General features: G+C 43.7%; 1 protein-coding gene across 3 annotated transcripts in view; it reads left to right on the top strand.

The window, feature by feature from the left end:
* PDIA5 (protein disulfide isomerase family A member 5) overlaps positions 1-4,863 on the top strand; it is a 98,388-nt gene extending 93,525 nt beyond the window's left edge. For all 3 annotated transcript variants that reach the window (XM_003132633.6, XM_084991015.1, XM_084991014.1), the window contains 2 exons: positions 4,246-4,380; positions 4,636-4,863. In XM_003132633.6, the coding sequence (XP_003132681.4) occupies positions 4,246-4,380; positions 4,636-4,716 (216 nt within the window). In that variant the 3' untranslated portion in view covers positions 4,717-4,863. The remainder of the gene's footprint in view (positions 1-4,245; positions 4,381-4,635) is intronic.
* The last annotated feature ends 15,763 nt before the right edge of the window (positions 4,864-20,626 follow it).

The following is a 20,626-nucleotide window of genomic DNA, read 5'->3' as shown; positions in this document are numbered from 1 at the left end:
TCCTTTCTGTATTCTGTTCTGGAATACTGGTGCCACGATTGCTGGGCACCATCCTAGAACTATCAGATCAGAGCCCCAGGGTGGGTGGTTCCAGGAATTTGTGATTATTAAAAGCTGGCTCTTCTGCTGACCACAGGCCGGTATGTGGGACCACTGGCCAGTCCGGCCCTCTCCTTCTCGTGAGGGATCGAGACACAGAGCCCTAGGAGTCACTGACAGCCGGAACTGGCTCTCCTTGATTCCTAGTTTCTTCCCGCCACCCCATTCTGCCACCTCTGAGCCAGAATTGCAATTTTTTTTCCACCCAGAAGCTAGTCCTTGTTCCTTCCCCAATCAATATGCAGTTGGTTGTTCACTTCCATTTTCATAGCCAAAGTCAATATTAGCTCCTGCAGAGATTTATTTTACTGAATCAATAAAGCCGCATGAGGCAGCTCATATTTTAACTAGGGAGCCTCTACCCCCTCCAGGAGGTTACTGGGGACTTTAGCGGTTGACATGTCGGGAGGCAGGGAGAAAAGGCTGCACACTGTTAGTGCTGGAACAGAAGGCATTCTGGAAGAGGCCATGGAGGATGAAGGTCTCAGGTAGAAGGCTGGCAGATGCAGGCAGGGTCGGCACCCTGGGCTGGCAAAGTGGGCGTGTCATTCACTACACTTCAAGGTGTCCCCAGCTTGGGGTTAGAGGCTGGGGGGACGGCTGTGCAGCGCAGCTCCTAGCCGTCATCACAGGGGTGGGCCCTGGGGCAGCAGGGCCCGTCTGTGATTTGCTGATGAGGCCACTGTAATTCAGGCTGACTTGTGTGTGTTGTGCATTGTCCCTGAGTTCCATCAGAAAGGAGAGCTCCCTGAGGGCAGGGTCCTTGTTTGTCCTTGAATCCCCCACCCTCCGCAGTCTTGACACCTGAAACCTCTCAAAATGTTGACTAGATAAATGATATTTCCTGAGAACTCCTCTCCTGCTAAGACTTTTAAAGCATTATGTTAGGTTGCCCTCACGGTAGCTTAATCAACTAGTATGGTAGTCTTTCATTTTCCAGATGAGATTGGATCTCAGAGAGGTTCAGTGATTAGCTCAGTCACCCAGCTACTTCGTGGCAGCATCAGAACTGAATGCATAGGCAGAGGTCTCGCAGAAGTAGACTCAAGATCTGGGGTTCACCTGAAGGGGTTTTGGGAGAGGCAATCTCAGGAAGGAGCTAAGAGATAGAGGAAGGAACCAGAGCAGGTGGGTAACTAGGCTCAGTCTCTGGACACCCCACCCTCAGCGTCATCCCCCTCAGAGGTTGAGGAGGCACAATCCAGTGCTGGCCTTACTTCTAGCTCCTTTTGGCTAAGAGTTGCAGATACCAGTGGCACGTTCTGGGCCGAGAGGACACGCAGGGCACCAACAGCCACCTACCATTGAGAACAAATAGAAGTTAGTGTGTGTTCGGTGCTGTACGTGAGTCACTGCCAATCTAGAGTGGGTGGAATGGGGGCAGGAGTTTAGACAGGTGACATTGGGACAGATGAGGAAAGGTTTGTTTGCTGCCTTCTTTCCAAAGAGTCTAAGCCACTTCCTGTAGAGAGGCCCACGCTTCCCTCCCCTTCTCTAGAAACTGAGGGCAGAGGAGCCTTTGCAGCCAGAAGTAGCACTTGGTATATGTGGCTGGCAGCTATTTTAGGGGGATTCAGAATAAGTACACATTTTTAATTTAGTAGATTTATAAAACCATACACTACATTTCCCACAGCTCCAGGGCATGTATACAAATTAAATTCATAATTTAAAGCGGATGCAGGGAGAGCAGCAGCCTGAAGCAGTGCTCATCAAACACTTGCACAGCCTGGCAGGGGAGCGATGGCCCCTCACTGCGGGCTGGATGCAGAGGCTGCCCCTTGTGCAGGCTGCACTCTGAGCTGGCCCCCCAGCGCCTGCCTTGAGAAAAGGAGCCCTGAGGACGGCCACAGAAGCCTCTGCCTCCCGTTTCTAAACAATCCCAGAAGGGCTTTAGACGGTGAGCTGGGGTTCTCAGAAGCCTGCAGGGGTTACCTGCTGTGGAACGGGCAGTGGCAAGTGGATTTGCCTAAAGGAGACAGCCACCCCTCCGCTCCAGCCACATGTTGCCTGTGGGAATTCAGGGCAAGTGCCCTCAAATTTGGCTTTTAAAGGGAAGCTAGAGAGCCAAACCTTATATAAAAATCTTCTGGCTCTTTTTCTAGATTGGCAGCTATTCCAATTTTTTTTTTTTCTTTTTTAAGTTCTGTGCAGGCCAAATAGAACAGGACTGAGAGCCAGATACAGATTGTGTGAGCGAGTTTGCAAACTCTGCTTGAAGCGGTCTCGTCATCTAGAAAGTTACATAGCTGAAGAAGCAGAAGGGGGGGCGTGAGGACGGGTGAGGGAGTGCAGAAGCTGGTAACAGGAGTGCAGGCCACGCCTCACTCTTCACTGCCTGTCAGCCCTCCGGCTGTGGAACAGTAGCCCCCACTCACCTGGCACAGGTAGGTGACCAGTAAGCATGACTGTTGGTGGCCTACAGGGCTCTCCTACCCGGAAAGGGGGCTCCATCCACACGTGAATACCAGCAGCCACAGAACTCTGTGAGTCACGGCTGTCCAGCAGCTTTCAACCTCCAGGGTGGTGGTAGTTCCATCTGGGCTCCTGAGCAGGCTCCTGCGCTCGGAGGTACCACAGCCATTCCTCTCTCAGGTCCTGGCACTGGGGCAGGTCCTACCTGGGTGCTCTTTCCTCACGCCTTCATGCAGCTGGCTGCCTGCACATCCTTCAGGTCTCAGATCAAATGTTAGCTCCTCAGAAAGGCCTCCTTGGCCATCCTGGCAAAAGCAGCTCCTCTGTCTCTGGGCTTGTTCAAGTACCCTCTGATCATCCTTCAGAGCATCTCCTGGACCCTATAGCCATCTTGCTTGTTATGTGTCTGTTAGCGGCCTTCCTGCAGTGAGAATGTCAGTCGCTTGATGGCTGACTTTGTCAGGGTTACCAGTGTCCTAGCACCTAGAACAGACTTGGCCCCTAGCAAGACTTCCAGTGATGGTGCCTCTCCATCAGAAACTGCCCACCCGTCTTCTATGCGGCTTGTGAGCTGTTGTTGCCATGAATTGACCGTCTCCCCTCCTTCCCTGCTTTGTGACCTCAACAGGAGTCAAGTTCCACCTGTCTGCCTTTTACCCTCTTATTGGGAAAGAGCAATAAATAAGGAGAAACTACCCAGCATGCAGAATTTGTTAAATGGGCAAGAGGCCCATGGCCAATTTGGGAACCTCTTTCTTGCTTTTTTTTTTTTTTTTTCATGTCTTTTTTCCTTTTCTGGGGCCGCTTCCCACGGGCACATGGAGTTTCCCAGGCTAGGAGTTGAATCAGAGCTGTAGCTGCCGGCCTACACCAGAGCCACAGCAACTCAAGGGATCTGAGCCACGTCTGTGACCTACACCACAGCTCATGGCAATGCTGGATCCTTAACCCACTGAGCAAGACCAGGAATCAAACCTGTATCGTCATGGATACTAGTCCAGTTCGTTACCGCTGGGCCATGACGGGAACTCCCCAGAGCTCTTATTCTTAACCTTGGAACTACACTGCCTCCCCCAACAGGTGTTCAGGAAATATAAGTTGATAAATCAGTGAGTCCCACAGTGCCTCACAGAAAGCATTATGAGAGCTGTGCTGTTTACAGATGCTTTCAAGTCATAATTTCCTTCATGGTCATTATACTTTTTTTTTTTTTTCTTTTTGTCTTTTTTAGGGCTGCACTTGCAGCATTTGGAGGTTCCTAGGCTAGGGGTCTAATCAGAGCTATAGCTGCCGGCCTGCACCACAGCCACAGCAACACCAAATCTGAGCCATGTCCTCAACCTACACCACAGCTCACAACATTGCAGGATACCCGACCCACTGAGTGAGGCCAGGGATTGAAACTGCATCCTCATGGCTACTAGTCAACCACTGAGCCACGATGGGAACTCCTACAGTCGTTATACTCTTGATTTTAAAGGTTAGGCTGAGGGCATTCCAAGCTAAGTCCTCTAACCTTACCTGTCTGCCTGGGGCATTAAAAGCAGGCCCCGTCAGACTCAGTGGAGCGCTGGCCCAGGGATACTTTGGTTCAGCGTATCCTTACTTTTGGGGGAGGAAATCAAAAAGCACCCGGTGTGGCCTCCAGTGCAGCCTGGGTGCAGAGGGTCCAGGCCTCAGCTCTCAGACTGAGACCCCCTATACAGCGCCTCCCTTTCTTCAACCCTGCAGATTGCCTGCGCTGCCGTTGATTGCATCAAAGAGAAGAACCAGGATTTGTGCCAGCAGGAGGCCGTCAAGGCCTACCCGACGTTCCACTACTACCACTACGGGAAGCTGGCGGAAAAGTATGACAGCGATCGGACGGTGAGTCAGGGGAGCTCATCTGCCCTGAGCTCTGTGTGCTAATGGGCAGAGTCACAGCCACAGCAGAGGCCTCCCCGACAGCACAGAGACGGCCGTAACACTCAGCCCAGAAGGCAAGGCTCTGGGCCCGGCCCCTTCCCACGTGGCCAGCTGCCCCCACCCCACCCCCGGCCCTCTGCGTCCAGAGGAGTGAGGGCAGCGATGCACATCCTTATGGGGTGCAAGTTCCTTCTATTCTCTTCCCCTTCCCTACAGGAATTGGGATTTACCAGTTTCATTCGGACGCTCCGGGAGGGAGACCATGAGAGACTAGGAAAGAAGAAGGAAGAGTTGTAATTTCTGCCTCAGAGGAAGCTTTTCCATTACACTGTGAACGATATACCTGTTTTGTTCTTTTTGAATTTCCGTGTGTTCTGAAGACGAAGTTTTTTATAGCCGCTAATGGCCGTTTTGTACACTTTTGAAATAAAATTAAACCAGTTGTTTGGTGGTGTGGGTTATCTCCACGGAGCCTGTGCGGGAAGGTGGGCCTGCTGTTCTCCATCCTTCCACGCCCTCTGCGGGGAGGCGGAGAGCCACGCTCCGCTGTCATGTCTGCAAGGAAGAGGCTGCTGGGGGCAGGTGGGTGGAGAGGGAGGCCCCTGTCGGTCACTGGAGAACAGAACGGGAGTCAGACCATACGATATCCTGTTTGAAAATGACTGATTTTGGAGTTCCCATCGTGGCACAGTGGAAACGAATCCAACTAGGAATCATGAGGTTGCAGGTTTGATCCCTGGCCTCGCTCAGTGGGTTGGAGATCCGGTGTTGCCATGACCTGTGGTGTAGGCTGCATACTCGGCTCGGATCAGCTGTTGCTCTGGCTGTGGCATAGGCCAGCAGCCACAGCTCCAATTAGACCCCTAGCCTGGGAACCTCCATATGCCACAGGTGCAGCCCTGAAAAGACAAAAGTCAAAAAAGACAATGACTGATGTTGAGGGGAAATACAGTAAGTGATCAGGGAAAATGGGACTCTGAAGCTGATGGGAACCATGTGCTTTTTCTGGATCATTATGGTTTCCGTTTTGGTATGTTTTCCTGGAATGCATTTACATGTCTCTTTCTTGGACTACTTCTGTCTTCTCTTCCTCTCTCGGTTCCCTCCCAGCTCCTAAAGAAAAGTAAATATCCCTTTCGGGGTGAGTGCGGTGGCCAGGCCCAGGCTGGGAGGGGTCTTTGTGCAGCTGCTTGCTCTGCCCAGTGACTGGAAGAGACAGTGTGGGGGATGTGGTGGCATGTTCTCAGGGTGCAGATGCTGGGTCTGGTAACCAGATCCCCTCGCCCCACCAGAGGAGCCTCCAAATCTCACATGCGTTCCCATCTCTGTTAGGTCTCTCTCCTCTGACCATCTTCCCCACTAGTCCTGCTTCCTGATTTCCTGTGGGACTATAATCCCAGCCCTGTGTCCTTCTCCCTGGGGAGTAGAGCCACCTCACTCCCCTGTCTTGATGCCAGTTGTAAATTCTAGCCCAGGGGTAGTTCAGAGCACATTTGGTGGCCTTGCCTGGGAGTGGCTTGCAGGACCGGCTCTTCCCTTGAAGCCTCCACCATCCTGCTGGTGTCCCCCCGCCCCCAGAGGAGGATCAGAGCTGCATAAGGAACAAGTGGTCTCTACACTCAGCTCCCTTAAGTGAGATGGAAAGTTTTCAAGCCCTCGTTTGGTGCAGTGTTCCAACTTCCCAAGCCACCCCCTCAAGTCAGCCATTCTTTTCCAAAAAGCACCCACTTCCTTAAATGCCCCCAGGCCTCATCCTGAGTGAATGAGTATGAAAGAAAGAAGCACAATTTAAACATTTAAATTCCTGTTTACTGAGTTTGGCTGGTATCAAATGCTGTCAGAACCGTTTAATCCTGAGATCATGTATGTTCCCTCTTCTGCAAGGGGCTCTTGAGAGCATCTGTGCACATGGACTTTTTTTTTTCTTCTTCTTTTTTCTCCTTAGGGCTGCACCTGCGGCATATGGAGCTTCCCAGGCCAGGGCTCAAATCAGAGCTGCAGCTGCTGGCCTATGCCACAGCCACAGGAACACCAGATCCAAGCCTCGACGGCAACCTACACTGCAGCTTCAGCAATGCTGGATCCTTAACTCACTGGGCAAGGCCAGGGATTGAACCTGGACATGGGCTTCCTTAATGCCATTTGGAGAATTTGTGGGAGGAACATATTTGTGTCTTCAAAAACATTGTTGCTTTTAATTGCGTCTTTAAAATAATACCTGATAAAAGCCACTTTCTGGCTGAGGACCAGTGGGGCCCACCTGTGATGTGTTTCTTCCCATCTGTTCCACCGTCTGGGTTGGCTTCTATGTGAGGACTAGAAAGCATCAGGAAATGGCATCCTCATCACTTATCTTTATTTGCAGGATTAGTGAATCATGGGGCGTTTGTCAGAATGTCTGGTGCTTGCCAGGACTTTAGGCATGACCTGGGCAGGTTCATCCCAGCTCTGGGCAGCTGCCTCTGTGCACAGAGCTCCCCTCCTCCACTCTTCCTGAGCCCCCACTCCTCACCTCTATGCCCCATTTCTGGAGCTCTCTGCAGGCTGTGGTTGGATCAAGGCCCCTGGTTAGTTTCATTCCAGTGCTTTGTTCATTGATCTTCAGTGTATGCTCCTCCCTAACCCTCACTCAAGGACCTGCTGTCATCTCCTCTGTTCTCCTATCTTGCATTTGCAGGCTGATCCTTCTGTAAGAGGAAAGTGTGTGAGTTAGGAGAGAACTGATTCCTGGTCTTCATTTGTGTGGCTTTGGCATAGACTTCACTTCAGTTTCCCCTCTTCGAGTCACTGCTTCTGTTTCCATTCCCCACTGGTCTGCCTTAGTCTGCACCCCCGTGTCTGTCACCCACCAGTGGTTCTCCATCACCATGAACTGGCCAACTCTCTTAGAGCTGTGCCCGAATCCTTCTCATCTTCCTCACACCATTCCCTGCCTTTCCAGAGGTGTTTAGCTTCCAGAAACAGTTCTGTGCCAGGTACAGGAAGGTGATGCTCTGGGTTGAGGAACTGGTTTGCTCCACCAACGTAAGAAGATGTGGACTCTCATCTGGGAAGCACCAGCCCCTCTTATGTATCAGAGGCAAAGCCTGTGGCTCAGCAGGTTACGTGACTTGCTCAGATCACGCAGAACAAAGTAGGGGCCAGTCCTGCCCCCAAGAGGCTCCTAATTTGAGAGTGCCTGGGCATTGCTGGTGAGAACTGAGCTCCCTGCAGGTAAGCTCTTACTGTTTACCATTATTGTTTAGGCTAGCTTAATGAAACAGCCTTAAGCTACATGTGAAAACCAAATGACTCTTAGGATTCCACCAAATGTATACCTCCCCCAAATCCTTTCTTTTAGACCTGGGCTGTCCCAATACAGTAGCCATTAGCCACATATGGCTATTGAAAATTTGAAGTGTGGGAGTTCCCGCCGTGGCCCAGTGGTTAACAAATCCGACTAGGAACCATGAGGTTGTGGGTTCGGTCCCTGCCCTTGCTCAGTGGGTTAACGATCCGGCGTTGCCGTGAGCTGTGGTGTAGGTTGCAGACGCGGCTCGGATCCCGTGTTGCTGTGGCTCTGGTGGAGGCCGGTGGCTACAGCTCCGATTAGACCCCTAGCCTGGGAACCTCCATATGCCGAGGGAGCGGCCCAAGAAATAGCGAAAAGACAAAAAAAAAAGAAAAAGAAAATTTGAAATGTGGCTATGGCACTGAGAAATGTGTGTACGTTTTAATAATAGCCATCTTAATGGGTGTGAGGTGGTATCTCATTGTGGTTTTGATTTTCATTTCCTTAATGATCAGTGATGTTGAACATCTTTTCATGTGTTTTTTGGTCATTTTTATATCTTCTTTGGAGAAACGTCCTCTGTTCTTTTTTGAAATGGGTTGTTTGGGGGTTTTTTGTCGGCCCCTGGGAGGAGTTCTTTATTCTGGAGATTAAACCTTACCACATATATGATCGGCAAATATTTTCTGCCCTTCTGTGGGTTGTAGTTTCACTTCCTTGTTAGTGCCTTTGGATGTACAAAAATTTTTGATGAAGTCCAGTTTATCTATTGTTGCATTTGAGATTGACTTTTGCCACTCAGCATAATGCCCTTGAAAGCATCCGTGTTGTCGCGTATGTTTCCCTCCTTTTATTGCTAAGCAGTATAAGCCATATTATGGTTGTACCACAGTTTGTTTAACCCCTCACCTATTATGGAGTATCTTGGTTGTTTCCAATTGGGGGTCATTACTATAAAGCTGCTTTTTCTGTAGATGTAAATTTATTTCCCTGGGATAAACACTCAGGAGTATGATTGCTGCGTCATATGTTAAATGTGTATTTAGCTCTTAAGGCACCTATCAGATTTTCCCAGAGTGATTGAATCATTTACTTTCTCAGCAATAATATATGAGAGATCTATCTCTCTACATTCTTACCAGCATTTGGTATTGTTATTGTTGTTTTTGTTGCCGTTGTTGTTATTATTTTAGTTTTAGCTGTTCTAACTAGTGAGTGGTAATAGCTCATCCTGGTCTTAATGTCCCTTTCCCTGATGATGTGATGTTAGATATTTTTTCAGGTGCTTATTTGCCATCTGTATGCCCTCTTCAGTGAAATGTCTATTCATGTCTTTTGCCCATTTTCCAATTGGATTATTTTCTTTTAACTGTTGAGATTTGACAATTCTGTATATATTCTAGGTACTAGTCCTTTGTCAGATAACATGGCTTGTAAATATTTTCCCTCAGTCCATAGCTTGTTTTTGCATCTTCTCAACAGGGTCTTTCACAGGAGAAACGTTTTAAATTTTGATGAAGTACAACATATTGATTTTTTTTCTTTCAGGCATCATATTTTTATTGTCATATCTAAGAACTCAACTAGGTCCCAAAGATTGTCTTCTCTGTTTTTTTTTTTTCTTAAAGTTTTACATTTTCCTATTTGACCCATTTTGAGTTAATTTTTGTATAAGGTGTGAGACTCAGGTCAAGGTTTATTTTTTTTTTCATATCAATATTCAGTTGTTCCAGCACCATTTGTTGAAGACTGTCGTTCCTCCACTGCATTGCGTTTACATTTCTGTAAAAAATCAGTTGGTTGTCCTTAGAGAGGTTTATTTCTGGGTCCTTTGTTCTGTTCCTTTGATGTATATGTCTATTCTTCCATCAACACTCTACAGTCTTAATGACTTTTGTCTATATTGTAAGCCTTGAAATCAAGTAAACTGATTTTTCCCATAATTTTCTTTTTCAAAATTGTTTTAGCTATTGGAGCTCCTTTGCCTTTCTATATAAATTTTAGAATAATCTTATCTATGTCAAAATTTTTTTTCTGGAATTTTAACATCATTTCAAATGATTCCAAAAATATATATATGTATGCAAACACACACAGATAAAGCTAAAGAGAAAATGTAATAACTGGTGAATCTAGGTAAAGGGCATATGTGATTTTTTTGTAACTTTGAAATTTCATCAAAATTAAAAATGCTTCCCTCCCCACCCCAAAAATTACATATGGAAAAAAAAAGAGTATGTGCTAAATATATAAACTTAATGACCCAGTTTCACAAAGAGGGCCTGAAGTTTAACTCTCTCAAGGCAGCCCTGCTTCCTGTATGGCCAAGACTGAGTTCCCCTGTGCCTTCACAGAGAGATGTAGACGTGGGCTGAGAGTCTGGCTAATGCATTTACCAGAGGGTGTCACTGCAGTGAAATACCAAGCTAGCCTCAGGGGCCCACAGCACCAGCTGGAGTGAGCGCCTTCCCAGAACTACAAAAGGAAGGAAGGTGCACGAGCCCAGTTTCAGGAGCAGGCAGTGACAATATCTCAGAACTGGACCTAGTGCCTCTCAACCACTGCAGGTGCAGCTTTGACCAGTAGGGGGCACAAGGATCTGCAGGACTTGGTTTGGACCTAGCTCCCCTCTCCCTTGCTATCAGGGTCTGGGGAAGAAGTTATCTTTTGCCCACACCTCCTGAAGGAGGAGGGCTCCGAAAGACTGGACATTTCCTAGAAAGTCACCCCAAGTTACCAAAAGAGAACTTTCAGTTTATTGGGTCAGAGTGAGATCACCACGTTCACTGAACCAATTAATAGGAAAACACACACACACACACACACACACACACACACACTTTTTCTCTGCATAAATAGGCACAGTGTAAATATACAACTTCTACCTTTCTGATAAAACGTGGTGCTCAGTTTTGAACACAACAGTCCAGATGAGATGTGGCCAGCACAGCAGGGAGAGGGCCATGAATCCCTCATTCTAGGTCTTATAAGATTTGTTGGTTTCTGTCAACAAAAACCGCTTTTCATACTGTTCACAGAAAAGACCAACCCTTGATAGTTAATTTTCATTGAATGTTTCTTTACTGATTTTCAAGATAATACATGTATCATGAGAAACTTTAAAATGCAGAAAAGCGTGCAGAAGGTAATTTAAATCACTCATATATAGGCTTGCTACTCAATGACTATTGAATACTTTGATGTGTCGTCTTCCAATTTTTTATCACACAATGAAATTTCTTAGTATTTTATAGCTTTTTAAAAATCTTACAAAATGGGAGTTCCTGCCATGGCTCAGTGGTAACAAACCCAACTAGTATTCATGAGGATTCGGGTTCAATCCCTGGCCTTGCTCAGTGAGTTAAGGATCCAGTGTTGTCATGAGCTGTGGTGTAGGCTGCAGATGCGGCTTGTATCCCGCATTGCTGTGTGTGGTGTAGGCCGGCAGCTGCATCTCTGATTCCACCCCTAGCCTGGGAACTTACATGTGCCACGGGTGTGGCCGTAAAAAGACAAAAAAAATTTACAAAATGTTTAATTATTTTCCTATATCATAAGGTATTTTTGTTGTTGTTGTTGTTTCCTCTCTCAGCTACTCCCGTGGCATATGGATGTTCTCCGGGCTAGGGCTCAAATCTGAGCTGCATCTGCAGCCTATGCCACAGCTGTGGTAGCACCAGATCCTTAACCCACTGCTGGGGGACTGAGGATCCAACTGGTAACACAACACAGAGACAAGCCAGCTCATTAACCCACTGCGTCATAGTGGGAACTCTAAGATATTCTTTCTTAACATAATATTTAAAGATTATATAACAGAGTTCCTTCACAGTATTTCTTGGCACTATTGACATTTTGAAGCAGATAATTGTTTTTTTTTTGTAGGGAGCTTTGCTGTGTATTGTAGGCATTTTATCACACTCCCTGGCCTCTATGCCTAAGTGTCAGCAGCATCTCCCCTCCCTTGCAGAGCGTGACAACCAAAACTGTCTCCAGACTTTGCCAAGTGTTCCCTCGAGGCAGGGAAAAATTACCCCCAGTTGAGAATCACTGCTTTGTAGTACTTCATCCTAGGCAAATACCACTCTTTACTTACAAATCCATGCCGTTATACATATTAAATAATTAACTCATTTATATATGCTCTATCATAAATAATGCTGGCATGAACATCTCTGATTTTGTTATTTTATACATTTTACACATATTCAGAAGTGGCTTTCTAGGTCAAAGAATATGCTTGCTTTTAAGGCCTGTGATATATATTGTCAATGTTCCTTCACCAGAGTACCCATTTATACTCTTGCTATCTATCTATTTATTTATTTACTTGCTTTTTTAGGGCCATATGTGCAACATATGGAAGTTCCCAGGCTAGAGGTCAAATTGGAGCTGCAGCTGCTGGCCTACACCACAGCCACAGTAAAAAGGGATCTGAGCCGCATCTGTGACCTACACCGCAGCTCATAGCAATGCCAGATCCCTAACTCATTGTGTGAGGGCAGGGATCGTACCCACATCCTCACAGATACTAGTCGGATTCATTACCACTGAGCCACAACAGGAACTCTGACTCTTGCCAGTAATTTATGAAGTAACCTGTTTACCCCAACTTTTGCTAGCTCTGGGAGTTAGCATTTTTAAAGATCTTTGATTTTTTTTTTTTTTTTTTTTTTTTTAAAGCTGCACTCATGGCACATTGAGGTTCCCAGGCTAGGGGGTGAATCAGAACTACAGCTGCTGGCCTAGACCACAGCCACAGCAACGCCAGATCAGAGCCGCATCTGCGACCTACACCAGAGCTCACAGCAATACCAGATCCTTAACCCACTGAGCGAGGCCAAGGATCAAACCCTCAACCTCATGTTTCTCAGCCGGATTTGTTTCCACTGTGCCACAACAGGAACTCTGCATATTTTATTTTTAATATACAGTTAACTCTAACAACACAGATTTTAACTTTGAGGGCCCACTTATATATGGATTTTTTAGCAGTAAATACTATAGTTTGGTCCACAGTTGGCTGAATCTGAATGCAGAACCATGGGTATGGAGGATCTGAGGCTACAGAGGGCTGACTACAAGTTATATGCTATTTTCAGCTGTGTGGAGGATTGGCACCCCTAAATCCTGAGTTATTTAAAGGTCAACTATAATTACATGACACAATTATTCTAGTTACATTTGGATTTGTAAACAAACATGTGATGTGCTAGTTATGTGTGTATATTGATATAGGTTCAGAAAATTCTCTTGCACTCCAAGATTATATATTTACTTGTATTTTTCTAGTATCTTAAAATACATCTCATTTATTTTGGTATATAGAATGAGGTAGGAATCCAGCTTTTTGTTTTTCAGAGTGGCTAGCCATTTGTCTCAACATCATTTTGAATAATTCACCTTTTCCCCATGGAAATGTCACTTTCACCATGTAGTAAATTTCAAATTATTTTGAGATGCCATATTTTCTGCCCAATTCTACAAATTGGTCTGTTCCTATTTTGTTTTCAAAATCCCATTTTAATTACTTTTAAAGTAGAATTTTCCTAGCTGTTTTGGCATCTTTTTTCAGTTACACTGTGTTGGATCTCAGTTTTCCTAACCAAAGGTCGTCCTATCCTTTTTAGTACAGTGATCATTCTCTTGGGCAAAGTAAACAGAAATAAAAGTTGTGGAGTTTCACTTTCTTTTCTCATCTATCAACATTATGTAATTGGCTCCAGGCTATGAGCACACATCTTCCTTGAACCTCTTACTCTGGTGATATCCTCCTATCTCAAGCCCTATGTACCTACTAATGAAGAAAAAGGAGGCAAGGATATCAGCATGTGGTCATTGGAAACTGGTAACCACAGGGGCTGAATTCCCAGCAATCACCAGGATTTTCTGCTACTTAATTTGTTGAGAAAAGGAGAGACCAACTTCAGGCCATCTTTTCCCAAGTGCAGTGGTCTCAGTCCTGGCTAGTTAAACATAACCATCTGGGGAGCTTGAAAGTGAACAGAGCGAGAACCCCACCCCCAGATAATTGCACAGCGTCTCTGGGGATGGGGACTTAGCACTGATATGTTCCAAAGACCTTCAGATTGTTCTAAAGTCCAGCCAAAGTTCAGTAATGGTGGGTTGAGTACCACAGTCTTTACCAGTGTGCAGTGCTTACTTATATATGGAAGCAAGGCTGGCAAAATGGAAAAGTCATGGGAAAGACATCTTTCCAACAACATTATCCTCCAAAACGTTGGTAGATTTTCATTATGATTAAGTAATTAAGTTGCTTATGATCTACTGCTGCATTTAACTCTCCTGAAAACTGTATCTAAAAAGCATTCCCTAGGGAGCTGTGTATATAAATCCATCCACATTATCATTGCAATGCAGGATCTAAAATATCTTGGCTCTAATGCTCAAAGGCAGCAAGGTAAGTGACAGTCATAACACCGCTATGCTATTTTTCCAGACCACAAAATAAGCAGCACATACAGAACTTGATGTTTCAAATGCAGCCACATCACTGAGTGCTCGGCATGGCATCTCGGTTGGGGAGCTGCCAGGCAAGCGTCTCTTCTAACAGGATGCTAAAACCTCAGCAGACTCAGCCTTTAATTCCTGTCATCATCTGACTGCTTTCAAACCTGCCGCTTTCTACAGCGTGGAAACAAATTGGTCTGGGTTTCAAAATTCTTCTGTCAAGAAATAAACTAACACGTGAAGGCATAGAAGGGCTTATCTGAATGCAAGCAGACACTGGATTTTCAGGAGTCTTTGATGTGTTGAAGAAAAAGAGGTGTCTGAAGATGTTAAATTGCTGATAGCATTAGCTCAGAGAATGAATTGGGGGTAAACCGAGCTCCAGCAGCCAAGGTGATGCATGAAGTGGCAGTGGAGGCTGGGCAGGCAACTTTTTGCTGTAAGTGTATTCAACCCCTTCTCTTGTTTTCAGAGGTACTTGGAGCCCCAGTCCTCAAACGGCCCCCGAGTTATGTGATGTGAATCTGCTTCTGGGCTTGTCCACTGCCAGCTTGGGCTTCCAGTCTGCTGAGCCAGTGACCGCCCACCGGTATAACAGAGTCTAAGGGCTGATGTCCAACCCAATTCTCGCCTTAAGAGTCTGCCAGCAACAGATCCACAATTTGTGAGCACTGATGCTTACATAATTTAGGGGCCCTCTTTAAGAAAAAGAATACAAAATTTGGACTAAAGGTAGAGAGGCATTGAACAAAAAGGAGAAACCTCAAGTTAACCACTTACTAAGCTGAAATACACCACAAATAACATAAAACCCAGAAAAATAATACTATATTTTATTTATTTATTTTTAATTTTTTTAATTTTTTTTTTAACAGGTGGCCGCACCTGCGGCACATGGAAGTTCCCGAGCTAAGGGTCGAGTCACAGCCACTGTAGAAGCAATGCCAAGTAGTTATGTTGTGAGCCACATGGGAAGTCCAATTTTTATTTATTTTTTTATTTGTTTCTTAGGTGTCTGTTCAAATATCATTTCCTTGGGGGACCCTCCTCTTTTCATTGGTCTCCATCCCCTTGCTTCGCTTTTTTTTTTCCGTAGCACCTACCCCTGTGGATATCATATCTATGCTTATTTGTTTGCTTATTGTCTTTCTTCACTAGAATGTAAACCCTATGAGGATGAAGATTTTCTGCCTACTTTGAATTGTCCCACACGCCAGACATGCTAAGTGCGTTTGTTGAGGACATGTTGAAAATTTTCACACGAAATTCACTGTTTTGCAAAATATATGTAGAGTATGATCCAGCTTTTGTAATAATATGCATAAGAACAAAGACCAGAAATGAATAGATCAAAATGTTAAAAGTGATTATCTCAGGGTGATTTTCATTTTCTTCATCTTGCTTTTCTAGATAATTCCAATTTCTTTTCAGTGATGTATTACACATTTTAGATAAATTAGAGGTGAAATGCTTATGATGAATTATGACATGAGAAAAGCTAGATACAAAATGTATCTAATAAGATCCTGATTTAAATTTTTTTTAATGAAAAGAAGACAAAGGAAATACAATGATGTATTAACCCTGGCTTCCTCTTGGAATAACTGGTGGTTTTCATTTCTTTCTACTTTTTGTTTTTTTGCAGTTTTTATAATGGGTATGAATTACTTTGATAATTTAGGAAAATTAACACAACAAATATTCATATAAAAAAGAACAGGAATTATGAAAAGTGAGGTAACTAGAGATGTAGCTAGATATTTGGTGGTGTTTAAAGAAAGAGCAAGACAAAAGGAGGGGCAGCCAGAAAGGGGGAATAAAGTGAGGATATGGGGACCCATAAGGGGATTAGATTAAGATAAAGGAGTAACAGGGAAAGAAGGAACCAGAGTTCCCGTCGTGGCTCAGCGGTTAATGAACCCTACTAGCAAACATGAGGATGTGGGCTCCATCCCTGGCCTCGCTTAGTGGGTCAAGGATCCAGTGTTGCCGTGAGCTGTGGTGGATGTCACAGATGTGGCTTGGATCCCTTGTTGCTGTGGCTGTGGTGTAGGCCAGCGGCTCCAGCTCCCATTGGACCCCTAGCCTGGGAACCTCCATATGCCGCGGGTGCTGCCCTAAAAAGACAAAAAGACAAAAAGAAAGAAAGAAAAAGGAGTTCCCGTCGTGGCGCAGTGGTTAACGAATCCGAATAGGAACCATGAGGTTGCGGGTTCGGTCCCTGCCCTCGCGCAGTGGGTTAATGATCCGGCGTTGCCGTGAGCTGTGGTGTAGGTTGCAGACACGGCTCGGATCCCGCGTTGCTGTGGCTCTGGCGTAGGCCGGTGGCTACAGCTCCGATTAGACCCCTAGCCTGGGAACCTCCATATGCCGCGGGAGCGGCCCAAGAAATAGCAACAACAACAACAAAAGACAAAAAAAAAAAAAAAAGAAAGAAAGAAAAAGAAATAAAGAAGGAAGAAGGAAGGAAGGGAGGGAGGAAGGAAGGCAAGAAGGAAGGAAAGAAAGAAGGAGCCAATCGCAGGAAGTAATGAATATAACGGAGGAGCAGTGGAACCGAGAAATGCCTTCATTTTTGATTCAAGTAAGTGCCCACCCTCAGAGCTTCCTAAATGTCTAAAAAAACCCAAAGTTAAGAGGTAAGTAAATGGGTATCATTTGCTAAACTTTTGATGGGCTCTTTTAAAAAGCAGTGAAGGAAAAATATATTTGAAAATTGCCCCAATGCCTTCTTAACTTTGTTTTTTTCAAGATAGACATCTGAATCAGGATATTCGTGACTTGACTGAATTGTGCATTAATTCCACGTGGCAATGATTGACCATAACTGCAAATAACCGGACAAATTCTTGGAGTCTCCAAGAATTCCCAGGGTAATGGACTAATAATGATAGTTAGGATGAGGTGAATCTACCTTCTCACTAAGAAAGAGAATTGCCAAATGGAAGTTGTTAGGGTTCACTGAAAGCAGCGTGCGAATAATCAGAGCAAAGTACTTAGTGAAGGCACAGAAACACTAAGTGAAAATCCTTTAACATTTATTTTTTGTAGCACAATAAAATAAAAATGGGTTAGTTTTAAAATTCATAGCTTATCCAAAGGAACTCCTTGGGGCTTGGTTGCCACATGTAAAATTACTTTGAAGAGAAAAATAGAAAGTGTATTATAAAATAGAAAGTTCCTTTTTACTCCAATACACATTGATATGTAAAAGTGCTTAAAATTGGAGATAATTAAAATAATAAGCTATATTTAAAATAATTACATACTAAAAGATGTCTACAAAATGATGGGAACTTGGCTATAAAATTTTAACATGAACAATATCAAGACATAGTAACACATTATCTAAGTGAATTTTTTTTTTTTTTAACTAATGTCTTTTCACCACTCTTAGCCTTCTGCTTGGGGGGAAAAAAATCTTACTGATATACAGACCCTGATTCAGCAGGTACAGAAGAAATTTATCAGAGTTATATCTCTAGACAATGTTATAAATTTACCATTGAAATAAAACTTGAAAGTAGTGGATCCCCTGAAATGTATATTCATATTTATATATCTATAGATATAGGTAGCTAAATATGTAATATATGACAATCTTGACTGTATTCCTCACATTAATAATTAACTTGAAATAAAACTAGAAGGTCTCACCCATGAAGGATGTTTAACTTAAGTAGTAATAAAATGAAATGCAAATTAAAATCAGCAGCCTTTTTTAAAAACTAAAATTAACAAAATATTTCTAGGAGTTCCCGTCATGGTGCAATGGAAATGAATCCGACTAGTATCCATGAGGATGCGGATTCTATCCCTGGCCTCACTCAGGGATCTGGCGTTGCCATGAACTGTGGTGTAGGTCACGGATGTAGTTGGGATCTCATGTTGCTGTGACTGTGGTGTAGGCCGGCAGCTATAGCAACCGATTCAACCCCTAGCCTGGGAACTTCCAATATTCCACAGGGGCAGCCCTAAAAAAGCAAAAAAAAAAAAAAAAAAAGGTATTTTTAAAATAATGGTACCCACAGTATCATCATCAGTCATCACCAGTAGCATTTCAAAGTGACTGAAACCTTTTGGAAAGTGACCTGACAATATAATATTGACACAAAAAAATTAATTATAGCTTTTAATTTAGCAATCTCAATTCTAGGAATGTATCCTAAGGAAATAATCCCAAGCATGGAAAGAGTTATAGGCAAGAAAACATTCATCTATGCATTACTCATAATAGGAAAAAAAAGAGGAGGGAGAGGTCCCAGAAAAAATGCTAATATCTAATAAAAGGTAATTATGTAAATTATAGTACATGCATTTGATATATTCTGCAGCTGGTAAAAATTAGAATTATGAAGACGAGAGAAACATGGAAGAAATCTTATGATGTGTTAAATTTTAACAGCAGAATGAAAATTTGTACATACTGTATGATTGCAGTTCTTCAAATATATGCTTAAAAAGTACCAGAAAAAAATACATTAAAATGATAATGATGAAGCTGTTAGGGTGATGAAAGAATGCATATTTTTGTTAATTTTCTCTACTGTCTATATTTTTGTGATGTAACTATATTACTTTAAAAATGAATGTTATTTAATATTTGTATTAACAATTTGATTTGCTAGTTTGGGATTTTTTTTTTTTTTTTGCAATGATTTCCAGCATCTTCTCCAATCCCGCCATATCTCCAAGAGCCTTGATAAAACTAAATAGCATAACCTTAAAGTAAAATTTAGGGGAAATTTTTAGGTTAATTATAGGTGATGATGCCTGTGATAAAATACAAAGTGAAAAAAAAAATCTGGATACAAAATATTTTACCTAATATGATCCTGATTTGTTTACAGATGCTTTTTTTAAAAATAAGGCTTGACCTTCTTATATATGATATCGAAAGTAGAAGCAACAAAAGAAAAAATAAGTTGGACTTCATCAAAATTAAAAACTTGTTCTTTGAAGCATACCATTAAGAAAGTGAAAAGAGGAATTCCCTTCGTGGCTCAGTGGTTAACGTACCCAACTAGGATCCAAAAGAATGCAGGTTTGATCCCTGGCTTCACTCTGTGGGTTAAGGATCCAGCGTTGCTGTGAGCTGCAGTGTAGATTTCAGACGCAGCTCAGATCCCACATTGCTGTGGCTGTGGCGTAGGCCAGCGGCTGCAGCTCCAATTTGACCCCTAGCCTGGGAACCTCCATATGCCATGGGTGTGGCCCTAAAAAAAGGAAGAAAAAAAAAGTGAAAGGAACCACAGAATAGGAGAAAATATTTTCAAATCAGATATCTGATGAGACCTATATCTAGAATGTATAAGGAACACATAACTCAACAATAAAAAGAAATAACCCAATTTTTAAAAAAGACAAAAGATTTATATAGCCATTTCTCCAAAGTTATGAGAAGATCCTCATGCTTACTAACTATTGGGGAAATACAAAACCACAAGGAGATACCTCACACTCACTAGGTTGACTGTAATCAAAAGACAGACAACCAAAAAGCACTGGTGAGGATGTGGAACAACCGGAACTCCCAGTCATGGTGGTGGGAATGCAACACGGTGCGCTTTTTTTTTTTTTTTTTTTTTTTTTTTTTTTTTTTTTTTTTAGGGCCACACCCGCAGCATGTGGAGGTTCCCAGGCCAGGGGTCCAGTCGGAGCTGTAGCTGCCGGCCTATGCCACAGCCACAGCCATGCGAGATCTGAGCCACATCTGTGACCTATACCACAGCTCACGGCAACACCAGATCCTTAACCCACTGATCGAGGCCGGGGATCGAAGCCGACACCTCATGGTTCCTAGTCGGATTTGTTTCTGCTGTGCCACAACAGGAACTCCAACATGATGCACTTTGAAAGATAGTTTGGAGGTTCCTCAAAAAATTAAATGTAGAGTTATTTTATAAGCCCAAATTCCATTCTTAGGAGAAATGAAAATATGTGCACACCAAAAAACCTGTATGTGGGTATTCAAAGCAGCATTATACATAATAGCCAAAAAGTACAAACAACCCAAATGTCCTTCAGCAGATGAACTAAATAAACAAAATGTGGCCCGTGCATACTATGGAATAGTATTCAATGAAATGAAGTTCTGACATGCTACAATATGGATAAACTTTGGAAACATCATGTTAGGTGAAAGAAGCCAGTCACAAGGGATATCATATTATATGAAATGTCTGGAGTATGCAAAACTATAGGGACAGAAATTACTTTAGTGGTTGCCCAGAGCTGGGAGGAGAAATGGATGTAGAGCTTTGTTTGGAGAGACAAAAATAATTTAAAATTAGTTGGTAGTAATGATTGTACACCTCTGTGCAGGTACTAAAAACCATTGAATCCATAGGTTGAAATGGGTAGATTATGTGGTATGTGAATTATATTTCAACGAAGCAGTTAAAAGAAAAAGAAAAAGGGGTTTCTGTCATGGCCCTGCAGAAACGACTCTGACTAGGAACCATG

Source organism: Sus scrofa, chromosome 13 (assembly GCF_054392235.1).
Source record: "Sus scrofa isolate SSC_HxYL_T2T_F1_AM1 chromosome 13, Sscrofa_HxYL_maternal_Yorkshire_Landrace_v2.0, whole genome shotgun sequence".
NCBI lineage: Eukaryota > Metazoa > Chordata > Mammalia > Artiodactyla > Suidae > Sus > Sus scrofa.
Note: the sequence above shows the minus strand (reverse complement) of the source record. Positions and strands in the feature narration are given on the sequence as shown.